At 45.1% G+C, this 22,602-nt stretch overlaps 2 protein-coding genes across 3 annotated transcripts; one reads left to right on the forward strand and one right to left on the reverse strand.

The window, feature by feature from the left end:
• Positions 1–200: 200 nt before the first annotated feature.
• Positions 201–3,392, reverse strand: gemin2 (gem (nuclear organelle) associated protein 2). Its single transcript, XM_076108630.1, has 10 exons — positions 3,151–3,392; positions 2,687–2,771; positions 2,272–2,361; positions 1,888–1,947; positions 1,596–1,712; positions 1,425–1,469; positions 1,264–1,332; positions 1,061–1,171; positions 758–816; positions 201–535 (listed from the first exon to the last, which is right to left on the reverse strand). Exons 1-10 carry the CDS (start codon positions 3,270–3,272, stop codon positions 496–498), a joined length of 798 nt encoding a protein of 265 aa, XP_075964745.1. The 5' UTR covers positions 3,273–3,392; the 3' UTR covers positions 201–495.
• A 597-nt stretch (positions 3,393–3,989) lies between these two features.
• On the forward strand, positions 3,990–21,831 carry mia2 (MIA SH3 domain ER export factor 2). Of its 2 annotated transcripts, XM_076108626.1 has the most exons (28): positions 3,990–4,256; positions 5,270–5,356; positions 5,585–9,866; positions 10,016–10,294; positions 10,541–10,641; positions 13,081–13,212; positions 13,400–13,421; positions 13,575–13,663; positions 13,930–14,001; positions 14,837–14,947; positions 15,078–15,149; positions 15,277–15,381; positions 15,573–15,695; positions 15,891–16,061; positions 16,166–16,256; positions 16,500–16,567; positions 16,664–16,734; positions 16,824–16,925; positions 17,017–17,113; positions 17,343–17,410; positions 17,900–17,970; positions 18,118–18,231; positions 18,681–18,839; positions 19,501–19,617; positions 19,846–19,898; positions 19,991–20,156; positions 20,258–20,497; positions 21,390–21,831. In XM_076108626.1, exons 1-27 carry the CDS (start codon positions 4,128–4,130, stop codon positions 20,464–20,466), a joined length of 7,161 nt encoding a protein of 2,386 aa, XP_075964741.1. In that variant the 5' UTR covers positions 3,990–4,127; the 3' UTR covers positions 20,467–20,497; positions 21,390–21,831. The 2 variants fall into 2 exon arrangements, with proteins under 2 accessions (XP_075964741.1, XP_075964740.1); XM_076108625.1 differs by having other exon boundaries at positions 3,994–4,256; positions 20,258–21,831.
• Positions 21,832–22,602: the final 771 nt, after the last annotated feature.

The following is a 22,602-nucleotide window of genomic DNA, read 5'->3' on the forward strand; positions in this document are numbered from 1 at the left end:
GATTTATATTTAGTATATTTTCACAGCTCTACCACCAGCGACCTGAACAGCTACCTGCTCTTTTCAGAGCCCCAACACTCCTTTGACCTCTAAGATTGTTTGTGCGACTGAGTAAAGCCACAACACACCTTGTAATAACCGCATTTCATGGTTGCTGATCTTGGCAGCTATACTTGAAGGTACTTTATGACCAATAACAATAAGTAGTAAATCAGTTTAATAGAAAAAAGTAACTACAAAGAATCAAAATATGATCATCTCCTGCTTTTGTTGTTGACCTGTTAAATCAGCAGAGACCCAAATTAATTGAAATAATCCCGGTTGTGAGTTCATGATTCAGATCTTTTGGTGACGTCCTGAACTTTCAGCGCAGCGCTCTGTGGTAGTTTGCACTGCTGCTTCCTTTGAGCGTCCTCTCCGCTGGTTTTAAGAGTCCATCTTCAATTGTCCATACGTTGCATCACTGTCATCTGGAGGGATGCCACACGTCTGTGCTCACTCCGGCTGGTCTGCCAGGTCACTCTGCTCAAAGTATCTGCAGGAAAGACACGGAGCAGAGCATGCATGTTATAGCTGACATATGTAATATATATAATACAAATTGTAATCTGTTGGTATAATCACTCTGTATAAACAAGATACTGGTAGGACCACAAATTCTTGACAGCTCTCTCTCTCTTTGTGTTGGATTTAATATGACCAACCATTGCAGACAGCCCTCATGTATTAAATGTCATGTGACCGCAGTGGTAGATACCTGGCAACAAGACAGATGAGCAGGTTGAGGGCAGGCAGTTTCTCGTCCTCCTGACTCTCCTGTGGAATCATAAAAGCAAAATAAAAAAGGAACAGTCCTCGCTGTGAATAGTACACGGTAGAAAGTACAAGGTTGTATTGTTTCTGGCAGGAGCTGTGAGAGCTACCATGACAGGACACACTAAGCTACCACCTACACCTCAGCGGGGAGCTTTTAGCACCAACGAGATGAATTCAACTTGTAGATGTTCCACTTAAATACAGAGGAGCTAAGGGAGCAGCAGACACATTGGTAGAGTCGTACCAGTGTGCTGCGGAGCTGAGCACATCTCCTGGCCAGCTGTCTGATGGAGGAGTGGACTTCGGGCAGCAGAGGCTTCTCCAGGCAGGCCAACAACGCGTACAACCAGCGACCCTACGGCAGGCAAACGACAACATGGTGTCACACATGAGGAGTTGGCAACCGATCGGAAAAAAATGCGGAGTGACTTAACGAACTGAACTCACCAACTGTGGAACAAACTTGTGTTCCTCAAACCAGCAGATTAGAACTTCCAACACCATCAGCACTGTGGACTGACGACACAGAGAGAGCGAGAACAAGTAATCAGACGGCTGGATTGGTTTTCAGAATGTGAGCTACGTGTGTGAAGGAGGAGGCTGTTCACCTGGTTCAGTCTGCTGACGATGGTGAGGAAGGGAGGGTAGCCCACCTGAGCACGGACACACATTATAGAAAGATTCTTGTATGAATTTAGCCCATTACCTGACCATCAAATGAAATTAAAAATGACAGTTCAATAAATGAGTAATTTTCTTCACACAAACATTCATACAACCTTGCTGTAATCCAGCAACGGCTCTGGTTCAGCTTCTGTTTGGCCGGATGAAGCGCCCGCATAGACAGTCTCTCCTAAACAAAACCTCTTCCAGCCCTCCTCATCTATTAGCTCTGGCTGTCGGACACACACACACAAATGTGAATTTATACCAAATGCAAGTGTTTCTAGTGATCAGTATTCTGCTCAAACACACAAACGGAGGCTCTCGAGGTGACACCTCAAATGTGCTGGTGATTGGTTTGCACTTGTAGCCATGGAATGAACTCTGCGGCCCACGTCATCTCCTCACCATCTTTACGTCGTCGTCCAGAATGTTGCTGCTCCAGTGATCCCTGTTCTTTGTGATGCTCTGAATGCAAAAGGCAGAACCCATAAATAGTTTGATTGTAAAAAGGGATTGTTGTATATTTTAATTCAATAACCCTGCCAAAGAGCATCATTGCAACACACTTAAACACAGAGCCAAGTAAGATTATTTGATCATCCCGTGACATAGATTACACCTTTCACACAATACAGTCAGTGATTAGACAGCTCAACAAAGGGTTTCCAGACATTGCTTTAAGGTTTTGGTTATTTAGAATGTACATGTGATACAGTGTTTGGCATTTTCTGAACTAAAGTTAAAAAAAAACAAAAAAAGAAAGTACTGGAAGATGTCTTTTTATTTTACCTGTCTGATATGTGAGAAGTTGCTGACTTGGTGCTGCTGCCAACTGAGGCTGGGGGAGAACCCCTCCGGAGCAGCATGGCAACCCGCCACCTTCAAACAGAAGACACCTCTTGAAGGAGTGGAATACATAGTAGTTCCAATCCCACGTGATCTCACACCCGCCATCATCATCCGTGTGTCCCTTGAAACTCATTTTATACTTTACACAAGCAGTCTGGTCTACTGATAAAATAGGGATTGGATTTGTATATTGAAAAACACAAGCTGATGATTCTTAAACATAACCTTAAAATGACTCAAATAAACAGCACAAATGACATGAAAGAGCCTCATTAAGATCTGTACTGCACTGTATGTTTATGCACTCTTTGTTTCATTTAATACGACGCGCCTCATAGTGTGCACGGTTACTCACAGAGGCATTGATGGTTTGTTTCTTCTTCAGCTTCTTGGGGTCAATCTGAGCAACCACCACCTCTGGGCACAGTGAGGCCTCCAACCTGACGAAGAACATAGATTATACGTATAACATGAAACATATATAATGAAACATATAACATTCAAGCACATGGCGAACTGGTTCACCTCATGTACTATACTCACATGAAAAATACATATTTCTAATGTGATTATAGTTGAGCAAAGCGTGGACATGGAACCATAAAGCAATATATATTGTAACACTGCTGTCACAATACAACTCTGCTATCTGACTTTCTTTGGGTACGTGAACCTAGCTAACGTTAGCTGACGAGCTTCGCTGTTATCCACCATTTGTACACTTTTTCCGGCGGTAGCATCGGTGTAGCACACGGCATTCACCCTAAGTGTGTCACTGTGCACGCGGAAAAAAATAGGAATTATTTGAGGTGAACTCACTGGACTTGTCGGAGGTACTCGCGGGGGTTTCTCGGCGGTCCATTCAGGTCCAGGTCCTCTGCAGCGGCTCCAAACTCAACGGGCAGCAGCCTCGGCATTAACTCCTCCACGTCCGACTTCATTTTGAAACCAATTGAAAGCGAATGTCTGTCGAGACGCGCGAGGTACAATGTTGTTGCCAAGTGCGAATCAAGCGCCTGTGTTGGTATAACGTGTGAAACTAGGAAGCCATCTTGATTGGAAGCGCGAAGTGATGACGTTAACTTTGTGCGCGGCGTTGGTTGTTATGGTGACGTGAACGCCGCACGAGTTGTCATATTTCTAGAGAAAGGCTGAAGTCCACAAAACGTCCACGACGTAGTCTGACCAAAATAATAATCAGCTGCCATGTTTTTAAAAAAATGAGTCCACGGGGAAATGACCATTTTAGAAGTTCCTCTGTAATATTGAACTGAAATAAAATATAACAAAAACCTTTGACCAGTGTCCAGATAATGCTGTATTGCTAAACAGCTCTTGTATGTTAATGATTATCCTCAGGCTCGCCTTATATCTTATCTCAGCGCTCTCACTTACCATTGGGTATTCATGACAGCAACAGTTTACAGGCAATGTCCACTTGCCAGCACAACTGGCCGCAGTTCTTTTGGAGTTAGTATGGACATTTCTTCTTGATTCATTCCTGTTAAGACAACAATAATGGCTGTTTCACAGGCATGCAAAATCCTGTGGGGTACAGGCATAGTTTTTGTGATTTTACCTCACTTCAGTCTGGGATTGTTGTCTGACTACAAGATCTGTGGAGATTCTGAGTGTCAAAGTAAGTTTTAAATTATTATCTTGGAGTTTATGATGTGGTTTCTATCTAATTAAGTCTGTATTTTCTTTCTTTACGATGGTAATCTGTGGTTTTTTTTTTGTTTGTTAATTTTAATCGTTATTAATCGTGTGTGTGTGTGTGTGTGTGTGCAGGCCTGATGAGCAGAGTGCAGGCCACCAGGGACCACCATGGCGAGGACTGCCGTTTCCTGAGCTTCAGACGAGGGGACACCATTTTTGTTTACCACAAACTGACGGGAAAGAGAGAAGACCTCTGGGCAGGCAGTGTGAGTCTGATAGCTCCATCTCTTTCTCTCCATTCAAACAGTCCCTCGTGTGAGGTTCTAGATTGAAGACATTAGTCCTGATTATAATACAGAGAGTTCAGGGTTCTCAGCACTGATTGGCTCAGGCATGGTAACACTGTACCTGATAAACAACAACTGTCTGTGAGAGCACTCCAGTTCATTTATATAACGGTGTAATTATGTATGAAAACAGACGGAATGAGTGGATGACTGTAAACACTAACATGTTTATGTGCTGACCCAACATCACTACCTACCTGTGAGTCTTTTATTTTGTAATCACTTCACACATCCACTGTATAAGAACTGCTCTGCTTTTCAGACATAATATTGATCAAGATGTAAATTATTTTTCTTAAAGTAATGACCCACACTACACCATTCCTCGCAGGGATTTTGTTAAACCTTGGTGACCTGACAAATGCTCCAAAACCCACTCCTGCATTGAGCTAAGCAAAGACATGAATCAATGTGAATCTACCTTCTTTTATACTGTGGAGTGTTTCACATAAATGTACACCTGAAGCACAAGCGTGTTAGGAGAAGCATATGGAATGAGTTGGATGGACTGTAAGTACTTCTCATTATGATGGAGTACAAGATTATAGTTCAATCAGACGCGTAACCCTTAGCTTAGAATGTGTCAGGATTTAAAAATAACAGAAATGAAATCCCCTTTTTAACCATGCTGTGTAGTACTAAGTATCCTCCTGAATTTCTAAGAGTTCTTGTACAAAGTCTCTGTGTGCTAATCAGGCTCACAGTCAAAGCCTCTCTTCTGATGGGCCTACAGCTGTTAACAACATTATTATTGTCATTAGCATCACTTAGCCATACTTGCATTCATAGCCGAGGATCCTAAAACTAAGCGGGAAACTTTTTCTTTGTCAGTCTCTCGTTTCCCTCTCCTCTTGATTGCCGTGTGCTCCTTCCCTCCATTCGTCCACAACGCTGCCGTGGCTTTACAGAACTCTGCTTCCTTTTGCTTTCAGATTGACAAACAGTTCGGCTATTTCCCGAAGGAAGCGGCGCAAGAGGAGCTGGTTTACGCTGCTATGGAGAAAGTAGTGGAAACACAGGTGAATAGGCTTTGATTTCAGTATCTCTTCAGATTATAGGCGTTGATCAAATCATTCTCTTTCATAAAGACTAAAGCACATGGTTGCTATCAAATACAATAGAATGGTAGACTGTGATATGGTACAGTATTTATCCCCAAATTAGTAGTTGCTATAGTAGTATATATATATATATACCTATAGTAGTAATGTTGAATCTGTTATTCCTCATTTCCTCTCTTCATTCAGAAATCTGATTTCTTCTGCATGGATGAGTTTGGTTACCCCATTGACTCCAGTCATTTGGATGGTGATGCTGATGATGATCAGAAAAACCAGGAGTCAGAAACCACCCAAACATCTCCATACCCGGATGACACTAGCGCTGAAAGTCCTTCGACATCTGAAGATCCCTCTGCAGTTTCGGCACAGGAAGCTGACGGCACATCGGCAGAAGAGGACGAAAACAAAAGTGCTGGCGACGGCGGTGCCGGGACACTCGAGGGAGCGCGGGAGACTCCTGCGGCTCTGAGGGAACAAGGTGGGTCTGCCCCATCCTCCTCCTGGCTCGGTTCTTCAGTGACAGGATGGTTAGGTCTGGCTAAAGAGGAAGAAGCCGGCAGTTTAGCTGAAGCAGGGAAAAAAGACGAGGGAACAGAGAGGCAGGCCGAAGCTTCTGTAGCTTCGTCCGTGACAGGATGGCTGGGGTTGGGAGGAGAGGGAAAACCTGACGACGCTGTGAAAAGTAGAGAAGAAGACACAGAAAATGCAGATTCTTTTACGTCAGCCATGACTGGGTGGCTTGGCTTTGGAGTAGAGACAAAAACGGCAGAAAAAGAGCGAGATGAAGAAAGAGACGATGACGAAGAACCAGCAGAGAGATTCAGGAGTAGGAGGATGTCTCTGGACCTGGAAGGCAGCCAATTACACGAAGAGGAGAAGAAAGAGAAGGGGACATTGGATTGGCTGGGAAGCGGACTGTCAAGCACGCTGGGGTTCGGCCTGACCAATCAGGAGTCAGGGCACGAGACAACGCCTGAAAGAGAGGCCGAGGAGACAATCCAGGAAGAGGAAGAACAGCCGGCGTCTGGTTCTTGGTTTGATGTGGGGATCGGGGACATTTTAGGTTTTAGGAAAGACAAGAGGGAAGTTGATGAGAGTGCAGGAAGTGGTTTTAAGGAGACAGAAGAGGACAAAACCTTAGAACATCCGACAGGCTCAGAGAATGTGAATACCGGTCAATCTCAACGTGCACCGACAGAGGTAGGGACAGAGACGGGCAATGAATCAGAGATGGAAGAAGTGCCAAAAGATCAAAATGTCCCACCAGAGATCCGAGTCAATAATAACGACATAGGTACTTCAGACAGCAGCAAGGATCGTGTCTCACCTGAAGATGCAGCATCCGAGGTCGACCTAGAAGACATTTCTACTCAGACCGAGTTAGAGAAAACGTCCCACACTGAAGGTGGAATGTCTTCAATGCTCAACAGCAGTAAGGAAGAAGAGGAAGACAATGTTTCAGACGATCGCAAGAAAGAGAAATCTGCAGAAATGGAGGGTGAAGATCATCAGATATCCAAATCAATAGAAAGTGAGGCTGAGGTTAATAACAGAGAGGCAGGAAGAGACAAGAGTGACACTGCAAGTGGCAATGATCAGGATTTTTTTACACAATCTGGCATCAATTTTGGGACTGTGGATTTGAATTTAAACTCCGTGGGGCAATCTGTAGGCGAGGTTGAGGAGGACAAAACAGAGGACGCGGTTGAGGAAGGGGCCGGGATCCCAAATCAGACTGATAACACACAAGAATCCACCGATGCGGTTAGAATCAGTGCGAGTAGTCATGAAGGTGAAGGGAATGATGCAGAGACAGATGTCCTTCACCCAGACATTTCCACGACCCGGACTGATGACTCAGCAGAACAAAGTCAAGGCGGCGGAGAGAGTCAGCCTCTGTTGTCGTCGGGCACAGCTGAGGAGAGAAATGAACCAGTCTCCAATGAGGATGAGCCTCTACCTTCTCACAGTGTAGAAACTAATGATGATAGTTCAGATTCACTAGCTATGATTGATAGCACAGAAACAGAGACACTTCAGGGTGAGATAGGACAGGAGGGGGAGGCTGGTGAGGGCAGCTCTCAGGAGTTTGGATCATCCCGTTCTACTAACAAAAGTACTGACAGTACGTATGAAAGTGCCTCAGAGGAGGACAGAAGAACGCTTTCCACCAATGAGAGCGCAACAGAGATTGAAAACACTGCAGATCAGGACTCTGTGTCTCCACATATGCAACAGAGGTCCACTCAAAGTGTTGGTGATGCACACGAGCTAAAGGAAACTGTTAAAGAAACTGAGAGAGATAGCGACAAAAACAACCTCCAGCCAGTTCAAACTGAGACAATTGAGTTAGAGAAATACATTTTGAATGAAAGTGGTCTCAAGTCAGCTATCGGCTCTGGAACAGAGACTCAGACTGAGGAAGTGGGGGAGTCAAAAGAAAATGAAATGCAGTGGGAAGTAGAAGAGTTGAAGGGAGAGGAGACACAGCAGGAAGTAAAAGAAATAAAGGAAGAGGAGAAAAAGCAGGAAATGAAGGAGATAAAGGAAGATGAGAAACAGAAGGAAGGGCAGAAGATAAAGAAAGGGGATAAACAGGAAGGGATGGAGGGGTTAAAGGAAAAGCAGGGGGAGAAAGAGCATTCAAATGGAAAGGAAAAGAAGGAGGAGATGGAGAAGATAAAGGAGGAGAACAAGCAGGAGGAGTTAAAGGGAGTGGAGAAACAGGATGAAGTTAAGGAGTTAAAGGAAGAGGGGAAGCAGCAGGGGATAGAAGAGTTAAAAGAGGAAAAGCAGGAGGAGGTAGAAGAATTGAAAGAAGCGGAGGAAAGGGAGGAGTTGAAGGAGGTAGAAGGAGTAAAGAAACAAGAGGGTGAAGAAAAACAAGCACAGTCTAATTTTGAGGAAGAGATGGAAAACAGCCTCCACTCTTTACCTCATGCTAAGAAAGACACGGACAGTCCAGAGCCAGAGAGCGACAGGAAAGAGACACAAGACGAGAACAGCTCGGAATCTGTGTTCTCCAAACCGTCCACGCAGACTGAAAAGAGCCGGACCGAAAACCCACAGATGGAAGAGGAGGAGAGAGAGGAAGAAAAGGTCAGGGGTGAAATGAAAGAGGAGGTTGAGGAGATGGAGAATGTGGAACGTTTGAGGAGGAACAAAGAGGAAGACGTGACCCTTAAATGTTCCAATGAGCTTTGTTCTGAAGCTAGCGAAGACCGATTTGTGCGGGACAGAGATGGAAATGATCCTGCAAATATGTTGAGCTCACTAGAGGAAGGGGCAATGGAGACAGGACAGCAAAATCCAGTGGCCGACAATGAGCAAATATTAGCAGACAGGACAGGAGCGAGTCAGCCGGTACCAGTTGAAGGCCTGGAGAAGGATGAGGATGGAATACAGGTGGAGGAAGAAAAGGAAGAGAAAAGAGATGATGGCACCATGGCCGACGAGGGGAAAAACAATTGTTTGCCACATTCAGGTGAGAGCACTAATCCACTTTCACTTGGCCAGACAACTGAGAACACAGAAGATGATCAGCTGCATTCCAGTGAGGCCCACAACACGGAGCTTGGAGACTCTGAAACCATCAGCAAAGGGGTTTCCCCTGAGAAGGAAACAGAGCAAGTACACTCTGATCATAAGATAGTAACAGAGGAGCACACTGACAGGGAAGAGAGGGAGATGAACGCTAAGCATGATGATTTCAGGACAGACGGCGGGATGGAGGTTCCGGTTTTGTCCGTTGACCCCGTTGAAAGCCCGGCTGTGCTATCTGCTCCGTCTGATGGTCACGATATAGGGACAGGAGAGCCTGGAAGTGGAGGATCGTTCGGCCTTTTCAAAAGCGCCTTTAGCTTTTTCAAATCGCCCATCACCGAAACTGAGGGATCCAAAGAGTCTGCACCGAGTTTGGGTTCTGACACAGGCGAGACATCCAAGGTACAAACCTCTCCCCCTCCTGTGAAAGAACTGGATTCAACCACTGATTCGAGTCAGGTTAACGTGAAGGATTTGCACTCAGACTCTCCGATCACTTTGTCACGGCAGCCTTCTCCTCCTGTCGCAGAGACCCAGACATCACCTCCATCCCCAACGCAGACCCGTTCTCACCCCGCAGAAAGCCCACTCCAGACTAAAACCCTCACCCAACATCACAAGAGCCTCCTCGCCCACATGAGCGCAGACGAGTTGACCGTTCTGACGGAGCTCTTCGGGCGACACAAGCTGCAGTTTCTGGATTACGTGTTAGGGAGCGTGGGAACCACGACCGATGACCCCGATGGCGACGACTCGATATTGCTGGATATAGAGAGACTTCTGGGTTATCACAAGGAGGCACTGGTGGCTCCCAGTGTGAGGCTCGCGGACGCACCAAGGGAGGACAAGGAAAAGACCAGAACGCTCATCGCACTTCAGAAGCTAGAAACGCTGCTGGCAAGAGTGAGAGAGACTTTCAGCACAGGTGAATCAGACATCAGCAGCACAAACCAGCAAAGTATTTTCATGGCCTCAAAGATATTCTTTAAGTTACTTTGATATTTGAATTCAAGTATGGGTTTGACTTGCTATGATCTCACTCAGAGTTGCATGTGTGTTCCCTGTTAAATGCAGCCGGGGCCAGCTGTGTCGGGGAATCCTGTTCAACTCAAAGCGGAGATAAGGAGACGCCCGCTGAGGAGGACTCCTCCGTGGGCCTAGATAGCAACACTCCAAGAGATGAATGGGTGGGGCTGGATAAAGAGAAAGATGGACGACTGAGTGGAGGCACAGCAAAAGAGAGGGTGACCAAGGATGAGGAGAGGGGAGAGGAGGGAAAAACAAGTGAAGGAGAGAGAGTGCCCCCTGAGTCCCGTCCTCACATTCAGTCAGCATCACCACAGCCCCTGGAAGGTATGGATGACTCAAGTATCCCTAAATCAAGGAGGATTCAAAGATATTAAGTAATAAGATATTAAAAAGGAGTGCAACGCGGCCTGCTGCATCCTCATTCCTCCTGCGACACACAGCCTGGAACATTATGGCATGCAGAACATTATTTAGTCTCACACTAGCACATTAATTCATTAAAGATAAAAGCTTTGAGTTGAATTTGAATAATATACCTTTGTGACAATATGTTTGTGAATCTAATTCCAGGGGTAATGAGGCCAATTCTGGACTTTGCTCATCAGATCGCCGAAGACTCAACCACTCATGTTCATGCGGCGAGGGAGCTCCTCATATGGCTTACTGTGCAAGTAAGATTTATCTGCAGATAAATGGACTCCATGGAGGCCGGATGTAGGCTCCACTGTCACTAAACGCTCAAAGATATAAGTACGATATGTTTGTCATGTGACATCTAACTACACAGCTACAACACATTATGGTTGTTCTTCGCTCTACGTCGTCTTTCAGGTCCGTTCCAAACACCATTAAATAACACTAACAGAGATAACGTGTGTGTTTGAGAGGGGGTGTTTCATCATGCACAAGATGTGCAGTAAAGACATAACATTTTATTTAAATCCTAACAGAAAATCATTGGAGCACAGTTCTTAAGCAATCTAAAACTTCACTTCTTCCCAGGTGAAAAGAGTCGAATGTAAAAAAAAAAAAAAAAAAAACTAAAAAACACTAGCATAGTTTTTTTAAATTAAATATGTTCTTTTACTGTTTTTTCCCCCATCTCACAACATTGTTTCACAGACATTATGACTGGGGCTTAAAGCAGGGTGCATTTTGTTTGGTCAGACATTTTGCCTAGCCCAGTTTTAACATGTTTGGTAACTTAAAAGTACACATGTATCACATGGCCTATACATGGCTACATTTTGATCTTTGTGTACAGGGTGTTGGAATTGACCCTCTGACAAACATTCAGTGGTCCATACAGCTGATCTTTCAGTGTCAACACACTGTGTAGTCTGGTTCTTTAAGAGACGGAACTTGTGTCATGTCGACCTGACTCTCCCTCTGGACATTTAGCTGTCAGGCTGGCTTTGGCTCCGTCATCATCACTCACATTCCTGAGTGCTGGGGTCTGTTACACACCTTGAGCCAGCTGGCAACCCACCTTCTCTACAGGCAAACCGTTTCAAATATTTTCAAAGGTCTTGTGATAGTTTCAAATGGACAAAAACGAGGTCAGGTCGGTGAGTACTTTTTGAAACATTTGCTGACTGAGTCGAGTTTTCACCCATGTAATACTTGGACCAGCTTGTTATTACCATGACCCTGCCGTAACTCAATACACGTGACACATGGTCGTAAACAGCTTGAGAAATATGGCATTTGTGTAAAAACATTATGTGCTACGTTTTAAATGATAATGTTGTTTATTCGGGAGATTATCAAAGACTCAACGACATTGAGAGTTTTGCATTTCGGTGTCGTCAGAGCCTTGAGTGTAGGGACACCTGTTTCTGTCGGTGTCACTTTAAAAGTGCTCCGATGTGCCAGTGTGGCATTCTACAATTCGTGACGTTGCGAGTGAACCATTTACACTGGCGGAGGTGTATATATATCTACATGACCCTGTGAGTGCTCAAATCAATGTATGTGTATTAATTAATACCTCAAATATATTTTAATTTAGTTGATATCACGTTATGAAGCAGAACTAATCTAGTGGAATCTAGACGAGGAGTTTACAGAGAGAATGCAACATCTTGCCCCCCCTACGACGTGCAACGTGACGTGGTCCACTCTTGAGCGTCGGTGTTGTGAATAGGATGTGAAATCGCCGCCAGCCCGGTTGACGGCTACAATTTGTTTTCCTAATGTCATTCTTTAAATGACAGCTATCACTAGAATAATAAGCAAATGAGATAATTCGGAAATGGCGGAACATACGGCAAGCGACCAGTCGGCCAGCAAAGCGGTCGACTTCCAGGCGACGGCGGAGGCTTACTACAGTATCGCCGTGGAGAGAGTGAAGGATGTACGTTATGTGGCAGGTTTCGTTAGCATTCCCTAACTAGCTGACTTAACGTAACGGATTGTCAAGCTATCGAAAACAGCTCGGTATTATTGCTGAGTACATCATTTACATGTTGTACAGCTCGTGTTTGATTGCACTTGTGTCGAGCCAGTGCTGTTAACCAGCTGTCACGACTACATTCAGATTATAAGTCGTTTTTTTCAGATGTGTTAGTAATTGTTCAGCTAGTAAGTTAGCTAGTAATAGTTAGCTAACGTTAGCTTGTTACTTAATAGCACCATTTGTATATCTGATCAGGTTTTGTGCTTTCATGCTTTTTGTAATCTAAAAGGTGTTTTTTATTTATATTTCTGGTAACGTACTATCTATCTTACTCCTTCTAATTAACAGCTGTGTAGGAAACTGTTAAGTCTGAGTAGTCAAGGCTACAACTACTACTTGGAGATGAAATAAGCCAGTTGTTTGGCTCGTTTGATAAATATAAGAAGCCCTACCTACAGAAGCAACAGCTGTTTGTTTGCTCTCTGACTGCCAGGCTGCATGTAACTATCTGTAATGTTTCATTTCATTCACATTATAACTAGTTTGCAGTCAGTCAGTCAGCACTGAGAAGCTGATTCTTATATCCACAGTAAAGATCCCATTGTGTCAATTCACAAGGCCAACCAATTGTTGTTCCCGGACTTACGAGGCTCACACCTCGTGTTAGCTGAAAGCAGCTCCTAAAACAAACGGATCTCTCCTCTTCCTTCAGGTTGTGTCGTCTCTGCCTGATGACATCAGACCCGGGCCAGACCTGTACGGGGTGCCATGGGAACCAGTCATCGTCTCCGGTGTGGTGGGGCTGGTGACGATGCTGTTGTTCACCTGTAGATGTTATAGCTCTGTAAGTACACAGCCATGTATGTTATACGCATCAACATCACACAGATTGTATATGCAGTATATTAAATTGTGATGGTAGTGTTGGTTTAAACATAGAGACACAAAGAGACCACACTTGTTCCATTTGCAGTCGGCAAGTCTATCAACCGATTAATCCCTTAACTATCGTTGTTTTCATTTCTTCACAGGTCAAAAGCAGAATGTATCGAAGTAAGTTCTCACCACTTATTCCTTAATATCACATTTTTTTGACTTGAGAGAAATAAAACACTCCTAGTCACGGCCAATTCAACCATTCAGCAGAAATATGTTAGACAATGATTTGAATGTCTTTTATAAGTTTTGATTCCCTTTTTTCTTCAGGTAAAGAGCGGAGGATGGCTGAGCAGGTGGCGGAGCTGCTGGACGAGAAGTGTAAAGTCCTTGAGACTCTCAGCAAATGTCAACAAGAGGTTGGTACTGGTGCCAGTGCTGACTGACTACTGACACACAACACGCGGTGGTTCCAACTGAGGCCAAATTCATATGATATGTTTCCATGGCATGAAGATGGTCTGAATTAGAAGATGCCCAGTCTTAAGCATGTTGTCTGAAGCGGGGTGAAACTCTCCCATTGCAAAGCTATTAAAGACGGTTATGAACATACGTTTGAATCCTGATGAAAGGCACTTTTTGTCATGCTGCTCGGATGTATTTCCTCATTGTGTTTTATTTGCAGTCTGATGACCTGGAGAGCACGCTGAGGGACAGTGGTGTCTTGGCCCAAACTCAAAGGACAGAACATCTGGAGGTAAGGCAGAGAGAAAAAAGAGCTTCTGCACAGTGTCTATTGTTGTTCATAAGATGTAACTTTATTCAGTTAGTACTCTTTTAAATGGTTCTACCAAGAAATCCACTGAGATTTTCAAGGTATTTCATTGTTTGCACATTTTACCCAATTGTCTTAAACCAGCATTAACTGATATTTCTTTGTCCACTTGGGGCAGCAGAAACCAGCTGTGAACACAACATTGACACATCATCACCTATCAAGTTGATACCGCAAACAGTTGCTTGTTCACACATCCAGCCGCTATGGAGCAAAATGATTATTAATTTTGAGTCATGTCATGCTGTGTTACTCCTGAGGGTAATATCTGGCTCTTTGGCTGCTAAATGCTCCTCTATGTTCACAGGATAGTCTCTTACTGTGTCTGTCTGCTGTTTGGTGTTGAGCAGGTAGTGTACACAGAGGGTTTTTAGAGCTTTGTTTGCTGAAAACAGCAGCCTGCTGCGGCCACAAACGACACTATGAGAGACACAGTGACACAGACGAGTAGAGCTGTGGACCGAAGAGCTGAAACTCACTATGAAGCTCCGTAAAGCAGAGGAGAGCTGCAGAATCAGCTGAGAATCATCTGTAGATTCATCACTACAAGCGATCCCCGTAATGGCGTCATGTTGTTATTTGAGACATTCTTATAATAGAAACATCGATGGAAGCCGCTTTACTGTGAAAACTTGAAAAATGTAACTGCCTCACGATATTTGAATGAATGATTTCTCACATTTTTACCTCTGTGGCCTGACTTTCGTGTTCCCGCCACATTCTCTCACTCTTTTGCTGTCTCTTGAACCTCCTCCAGGTCAAAGCCAGACAGTTAGGACATGCTAAGAGGGAGCTGGATAGGGATCTGGAACAACTGAAAGATCAACTGGACCAGCAGAGAGAACAAAGGATAGAGCAGGAAAGAAGGGTAGGAGCACACACACTCTGACCAACAATACCAGCTGTAACATCTGTCAAGAATGATATTTGGATAGGAATGGGAATCCATTAGTGTGATATTGATATATATATTTATTTATTTTTGGTTATCCTTCCAGATAGCTTTGCTTGAAGAGAGCATGAAAACCACTGAAGAAGAAACCAGAGACCTCCAGTCACAGGACGAGCAGGTACCTTTACCTAACCCTTCTTCTCGTTACCGTCACACTCCTGTCCTCTCCTCTCTCCTGCTTCATCTTTCCCTCCTCTGCTCTGTGCCGCCATGTTTGAAATGAGTCGCTGCCTATTTGTCTCTAGGCACACACCACTCTGAAAGTGTACAGTATGAACAGTGACAGACTACAGAGGAATCTGGAAACTGCCGGAGAGGAGAACGCACTGCTGCAGGAGAGCAACGCTCAGGTAGGATGCTGTACACCTGCAACCACATGGTAGCAAGCGAGGCGGTTTTACTTTTTGCATGGTTGAATTGAAAGCTTAGCCAGTTTGTTCCACTCAGTCCATCCAATCACATACTCTATTCATGGTTTTCTGAGTGAACTCTTTACAACTTCATCCTCCCCTTTACCTCTCCCCCCTCTTTCTCCGTGCAGTTGAGGCAGCAGGTGGAGGGCTGGGCAGAGAGAGTGAGTGAGTTGGAGGCAGAGATGAGCAGGTGTGAGGTGGCCCACAGCACGATGCTGCAGGATGTGGCCAACAAGGATGAGCGTTTAACGGTACGGTCGGTTCTAGTATTCATTACAGTATGTTGTGGCTAGATGCTGTGTAATGCACCTCGGTTTCAAATAACGGGAACCCCGAGAAATACCACGGAAGAAGGCTGCAAACTGATGCAATCGATGAAGGCTTCAGTTACATTACTTTGTGTTGTCCGAAATGAGCTTGACACCAAAATACGGGTACGCTTCCAGTCGTTGACAGATCGGCTGCTGAGGATGAAAGCTTGGGATTCAGACCTGGAGGAGGAGGAGGGAGGAGAGAAGGAGACGTCCAATGGTAGAGCAGAGGCAAATGGAAAAGGGGAAGTTCTGGACACACAGGGCCATCTCCAGAAAGTCCAGAAACTCATCTACGCTGCTAAGGTATTTTAATTTAATGGAAAAAAAGGCACGCAGTGTTAATGACACTGGAATGTTTGGAAACTGAATGCCTACTGATATGTGTGTGTGTGTATGTTTCCGTGTAGCTGAACGCAGACCTCAAAGCTGTAGATGAAGACAAGGACAGACTGTTTGCCAAACTGAACGATGAAGTCAAAGCAAAAGAAGACCTGCAAGGTGAGTCAACCGTTGGAATACAGAACACACTCCATGGTATCAGCGTAGAGACGAGACGTGTCACTGATGTAGTGTGTGTGTGTGTGTGTGTGTGTGTGTGTGTGTGTGTGTGTGTGTGTGTGTGTGTGTGTGTGTGTGTGTGTGTGTGTGTGTGTGTGTGTGTGTGTGTGTGTGTGTGTGTGTGTGTGTGTGTGTGTGTGTGTGTGTGTGTGTGTGTGTGTGTGCTTTTGTTTCCCCCTCTAGTGAGCATCAAGGAGCTGGTCAATGAGAAGTCATCTCTGCAGTCAGACTCTGGGCAGTACCAAGATCAGGTAGCTGCCCTCTACCAAGTATTCGTGTGATATTTTATTTATTATTTTGTTTTTCCACACTTATTTGCTTTCGGATTAATTTCTCGTCTTCCACAGGTCCAAAGATTACAACAGAAACTCCACATCATGACAGAAATGTACCAAGAGAACGAGCTCAAGCTACACAGGTAATCGGCCCACGAGGATTAAAGGTGCGGAGAAGTTGAAAGAGCAAAAGCCAGCTCTAGCAGATGTTGATGAACGTGTGCGTTTGCAGGCTGCTGACGGTGGAGGAGAAGGAGCGCATGCAGAAGCAGGAGAAGTTAAGTAAAGCGGACAGAAACATTGCGTTGGCCATGGAGGAGCTGAGCAACTACAGGTAGCTGCTCCCTGTCACCTCAACACATTGGCAGTTTGTGAGCACAGGAAACACCCGTAGAGTCTCACCTGTATGTCACCTTTCCCTTCAGACAACGAGCGGGAGAGATGGAGGAGGAGCTGGAGAAAACCAAACAGTCTTACCAGACTCAAATATCAGCACACGAGAAGAAGGCTCACAATAACTGGGTTAGTCCAATAAAGAAAATATCAAGTATTCTTTTTTGTTTTGATAGGCAAATAGATTCAGTTGTGGCTGTTATTGTTTTCTCCTATTTTCCTGTCACTGCAGCACACGCGCATCTGCTCTGACATTAGATCACTTTATGAGTGCTTATCTTGATGTTGTGCACTCGACTGCATCCATATGTATCTACTTCCGTCATGTTATGTTTCTGATCTTGGCTTGATTTTGCAGCTGGCAGCCCGAGCAGCAGACAGAGAACTAACGGACATCAGGAGAGAGAACGGCCTCTTTAGACAGAAGTAAGCAGACAGTAACTGACCGCCTAACTTACATTAACAAGAGGTTAAAGGGATAGTATGGAAGCTTTGAAGTTGGGGTGGTCTGAGGTACTCCATAGTCACCTTCAGTTTCGTTCTATATTCGCTTCAAAGCGACCAGACTCCTTTGACAGAAACAGTCATTTCATCTTGCGGAACACTGGAGCCTACCTCCGCCTCGATCGGTTAGTTTGTTGGTGTTATTGTGTGACTTTGGTGTTTTAGTTCCTTTAGATAGTTCCCCAAAGTTACACAGTAACACAAAAAAACAGACCTGCAACTCCCCTAGAATATATTCATGTTTGTGGCTCATGACACCAACTGTGGTGTAACTTCAAAGATACACTAGTTCTGAATTCTATAGAAATGTTTGCTATGTTTCTCTCTGTTGTTTTTATATACTGTATACATTACATATTGGAGTCCAGCAAATGTTTCTCATGTGTTGACTTTAGTTGTGTTTGTTCACAGACTGACAGACACACAGTTTAAACTAGAAGCCCTCGACTTGGACAGCTTGGCCAGACCGCTGCCTTTCAGAGGTTAGCACACACACACACACACACGCGCATATAAACTAAATCGTGCATTATTGAACTCGCATCATATTCACCGGAACCCAGCCTGGAAGCAGTAGGCTGCAGACTTCCTTGACTTTGCACTCACCAAACTACCCTCCACCCTTTCAGCTGAACGGTCCCCATACGGTCCATCTCCTCTGGGTCGACCTGCATCTGAAACCAGAGCTTTTCTCTCTCCTCCTACATTAATGGATGGACCGCCTGGTAGACTGTCTCCTCGAGGTATACACACACACACACACACACACACACACACACACACACACACACACACACACGTATATAGACACACGTATATAGACACAGCTGTAACTGCACACTCCACCAGATAAGACCAGTAAACGCTCGCAGCATGTTGGAGATGACCAGCTGGCTGCAGCATGATCAACTGTAGACGCTTAAAGGTGTGCAGTAGCACGGCCTGTATGCTGGCATGCTGTTAGCGCTCTGGAAAGAGAATGGGAAGAATAGTGCAACGTGATGATATGTCTTAAAATCACATCAGTTCATTCACATTGACAAGACGGTTTCTCTTTGTCTCCGACTTACAATCACACTCATTCTGGCCTAATTGTCTGATATTTTGTTTTTGGCCAATTGGTTCTGCTTCTTCCCTTCCTTCTCTCTCCCTCTCTCTCCCCCCTTGTCCCTGGGGGTCCTTTCCTCCGCAGTGTCTCGTGGTCCAGTGGAGCCCCCAGGTGGCCAAGGAGAGCTGGAGCAGAGCGGAGGTCCTCATTCAGACAGCGGCTCGATCTCTCCGACATGGGAGAGGGATCGCAGGGGCCCCCCACTAGGACCTCCTGGCCCCGCCGGGCCCCTAGGACCTCCAGGTGTGTGTGCGAGAGAGACAAAGAGAAAAGCACAGAGTGTATCAGTAACGTCTGGCGGGTCGTCGCTCACACAACCTGACCAGCCTATGAACATATCGAAGATTCCGATTTATTTTACTGTGGAGGGAAACAAATCTTGTTGTGTCATCCACCATTCGTCATAGTCATTATACCATCACTCATGCTTGTGTTAAAACTCAGCGTCGCACCATATACACGTCGATATGTCACGTACGCTCTGAAGGCGTCGTGGTACTGCGTCTGGCATTGTTTTGGGAACCCGAACCCACTGCTGACATGTTTGAGTGCGGCAGCAGTCAATGCACAGGTGTAGCTCATAACATTAATTAAAATGGACCGCAGCCATGGTTAAGGTCAGGGGTTGCACCTGCGTTTTGGCAAGTCAACAGTCAAAGTCTGATAGTGTGCACGTGCATGCCAAATGCACGTTGATGCTGCATGTGTGTTGTGTTTAATGCCTTTTGAGGTTTGGAAACTGGAAACTGCAGTTGTCTGTGAAGCTCTGTGTTCATTGATCACATGATCCTGAGATTACGCTGCAAAGCTGGAGCTTTGTTTAACTTGTTTACAGCTTTAGGAACACAGAGCTGTTGATAATCTTAGTGTGTTCTTTCTATCTCACCGTGTGTCTGTCTCTTAGGGTATATGTTCCCAGAACCAGGAGGTCCAATGTACAGGAGACCTCCCCTAGGAGCTCTGGGCCCTCTCCATCCCAGGGGTCTCCCCCCGGGACTCCCTCACCCTGCAGACATGGCGGGTGAGTCACCCATGACCTGTATAGCAGCGCGTCGTTACCTCATTGCCTTCTCATCGGCACTGTCCTGCTGTAGTTAACTCTGTTGGACTGTATACAGACGAACAAATGGAAATGAAAAAGCAGAACGCAAACTTTTGTGAATATTCAGACAACACACATGAACCATCTTGTTCATGATTGTTCATTTCCTCTATTTATTCATTCATTCATTCATTCATTTCAATGCAGATGGCCCCTACAGAGAAAACAGCCACGGGCCCGGTGAACTGGAACACAGAGAAGTAAGAGATGTGTGCGTGTGTGTGTGTGTTTGAGTAGCATGTGTGTGTTTAGTTTCTGTACCATTTACCTTTTTTCATATCTGCGTCACCAGTCTGGTCCTGGGGATCGAAGGACTCCCCCTGAAGCTGACCCAAGGATCGGGGGCGCTCCCCCGATGGGCCCCATGGGTGGCCCCTTTCCTCGTAGGGCCCCCTATGGCCCGCCGCCTCCTGATTTCTACTCGTCCAGGGGACCTGTGGGCCCTCCCATGATGCCGAGTAAGCAGTCACGACTATCTTCGCAACCTCTTTGTGCCACATTATCTCAAAATGTCCTCGGTCAACCTGACGCTCTCTTCTCATTTCCCTCTCTTCTCCAGTGTGGGCCCCTCCAGGGATGATGCTCCCTCCTCGTTTCCCTCCCGGTGGGCCTCTTGCCCCTCGCCCTCACTACGCTCCCCCCATGCGCCCCCCTCTGCTCGACGGCCTCCCACATCCTTCCATGGGTCCTCTCCCTCCTCAGCAGTCCGTCCCCTCCCCGCCGCACAGCCAGTCGCCAGAGGAGCCCTCGCCCGAGGACGCCATTTGAGCCTCGCCAGGGTTTCCGCTTGAGCTGCGAGGTGATGGAGTTGAACTCGGCGGTAGATGGATGGATGGATGGATGGATGGGCAAGTTGCTGTTTCCCATCGTCGTGTTTTCTGTAACATCTACATGTTAGCCAGGGGGATGAATCTAATGAAGGGGCGTTAGCGCCGGGGAAACCATCGGCCTTCATTAGCCCACTTTGTTGCTGCCCGTCTGCTTCTGCTCGATCTCTCTGCTCTGCTCACATCCTGTCACTTAGCTTTTTCCCCCCTTTCTTTTACTCTCGCTCTGCCCTATCATCCTCCAGCTATGTTCCCTGTGAAGTAGTTCCTGTTGCTGCGGAGTCAAAGTGTCAGCAGCAGGATCACAGCAGCTTCGTCTGTACGTCTGTCTGTGTGTGTGTGTGTGGAATGTGAACCACAGACAGTTTCTTGTTTGCTTGACAATGCCAGAAATGTTTTTAATGGCACCAAAAGGTTGAAATGTGTGCATATAGAAATGCTGTATGTGGCAGAGAACGGAGGGTTTTTTACGTGTTGCATCAGTGAACATTTCATCCCGACGGCACAGAAAGACAAATGGCTCTTGCTGCTCTCATCATTTTAAATAAAACTAGCAATTTAGCATCTACGTAGGTTTTGACCAAGATTGGACTCCACTTAAATCAGATCAGGTCTTGTCTCGTCTGCGTCTGAACTGACATGATCTTGAACTCGGAGGTAAAACGAGAACGTTGCTTAAAATAGGATTAAATTGCATAAATGAATTTCCCTGGCTTCCCTGTGGGATTCGTAGGACTTTGTCGCCGTCAACAGAGCTGTTGTTTCAAACAGTGCTTTTGATGATGCTACAGGGACTTGTGTATATGGTATATGGTCTAGGCTTGAAACAAGTGGCTTATCGTAGCCGCTTGTGTTTTGCTGCAGTGGGCTGTGACTCACAGCGCTGATTGGACGGACTCACTGGAGGAGAGGCTGCCTTCAGAGCCGGGAAGATGACACCCATGTGAATTTTGTAAAAAGTGATCATTAACAGATGAATAAAGACTGTCAAATTGACAACATCTCCGTATTTCACTCATGTGTTCATGTTCAATTTGTTGACCAAGGACAACAGAGCATTGGAATGTGATTCGTTAGTTGTCAGTGTTTTCTATATTGATGTATGTACAACACGCAACAGCATTGTTTAAATATGGGAAATATGTAATTGCAAAATATACTTTAATTTATTGTAACCTTGATTGCACAGCACAATGTGTATTTATTGATCTCTAACTACCACACCAAACTCATTGACAGAACTTTGAATTGATGGTGAACAAAACATTCAGAAAATAAATTAGCATGTATGCTATTTAAGCTACAAGTCTTTTTGTATCCTTTAAGATGTAACATCCCTGTTAAATAGTCAACACTTTGCCTAATCCATGGAAATACAATCTATACTGATTTAGAGAATATCACCTTAGTGTTGGTGGTAACGAGACTTACTTCATACCAAGCGTGTTAATAGCTTTTTCTGTTATTATGGGAAGGCTGATTAGCAAACAGGGAAATGTGTCCTGATATATAGAAACAACCGACTTTGTCCCACATCAGACATGTCAGGGCAGGAGAAGCCATGGGTGTAACTAATTACAATAATGATGGCTCCTTTCTACTCGGGCACACCAGTTCCTGAGTCCTCGTATTCGGCAAACGTACACGGCTTACTGAACAGAGCCATCATTAATGCTGTTAGTCACACAAAGGCCTCTGCCTCTCCAGGGTTATTACAGTGCCTTGCAAAAGTATTCACCTCTCGGCATTTTTCCTATTTTGTTGCAATACAACCTGGAATTAAAATAGATTTTTTTATTTTTTAGATTTGGATTTTATTTAATAGACTTCCTCGAAATAGTCAGAATTGGTGAAGTGAAAGGGAAAAAATAAGTAAGAAACTGAAGTGGTGTGTGTCACACATAAACTTGATTTAACTAATTGACCTCTGAAGGTAATTGGAAGCGCCACATCTTACTTTGGGGGCGGGGCCTCTGGAGGCTTTAAATACAAAGCTGTCATGGGCAAACAAAATGTACACGGACACCTTTTTAAAAGAAAGTTATTTTTACTGAAGGTACAAAAACAATAAAGGTGA

This window comes from Anarhichas minor, unplaced genomic scaffold, assembly GCF_050575085.1.
Source record: "Anarhichas minor isolate MPS153535 unplaced genomic scaffold, ASM5057508v1 ptg000040l, whole genome shotgun sequence".
Taxonomy (NCBI): domain Eukaryota; kingdom Metazoa; phylum Chordata; class Actinopteri; order Perciformes; family Anarhichadidae; genus Anarhichas; species Anarhichas minor.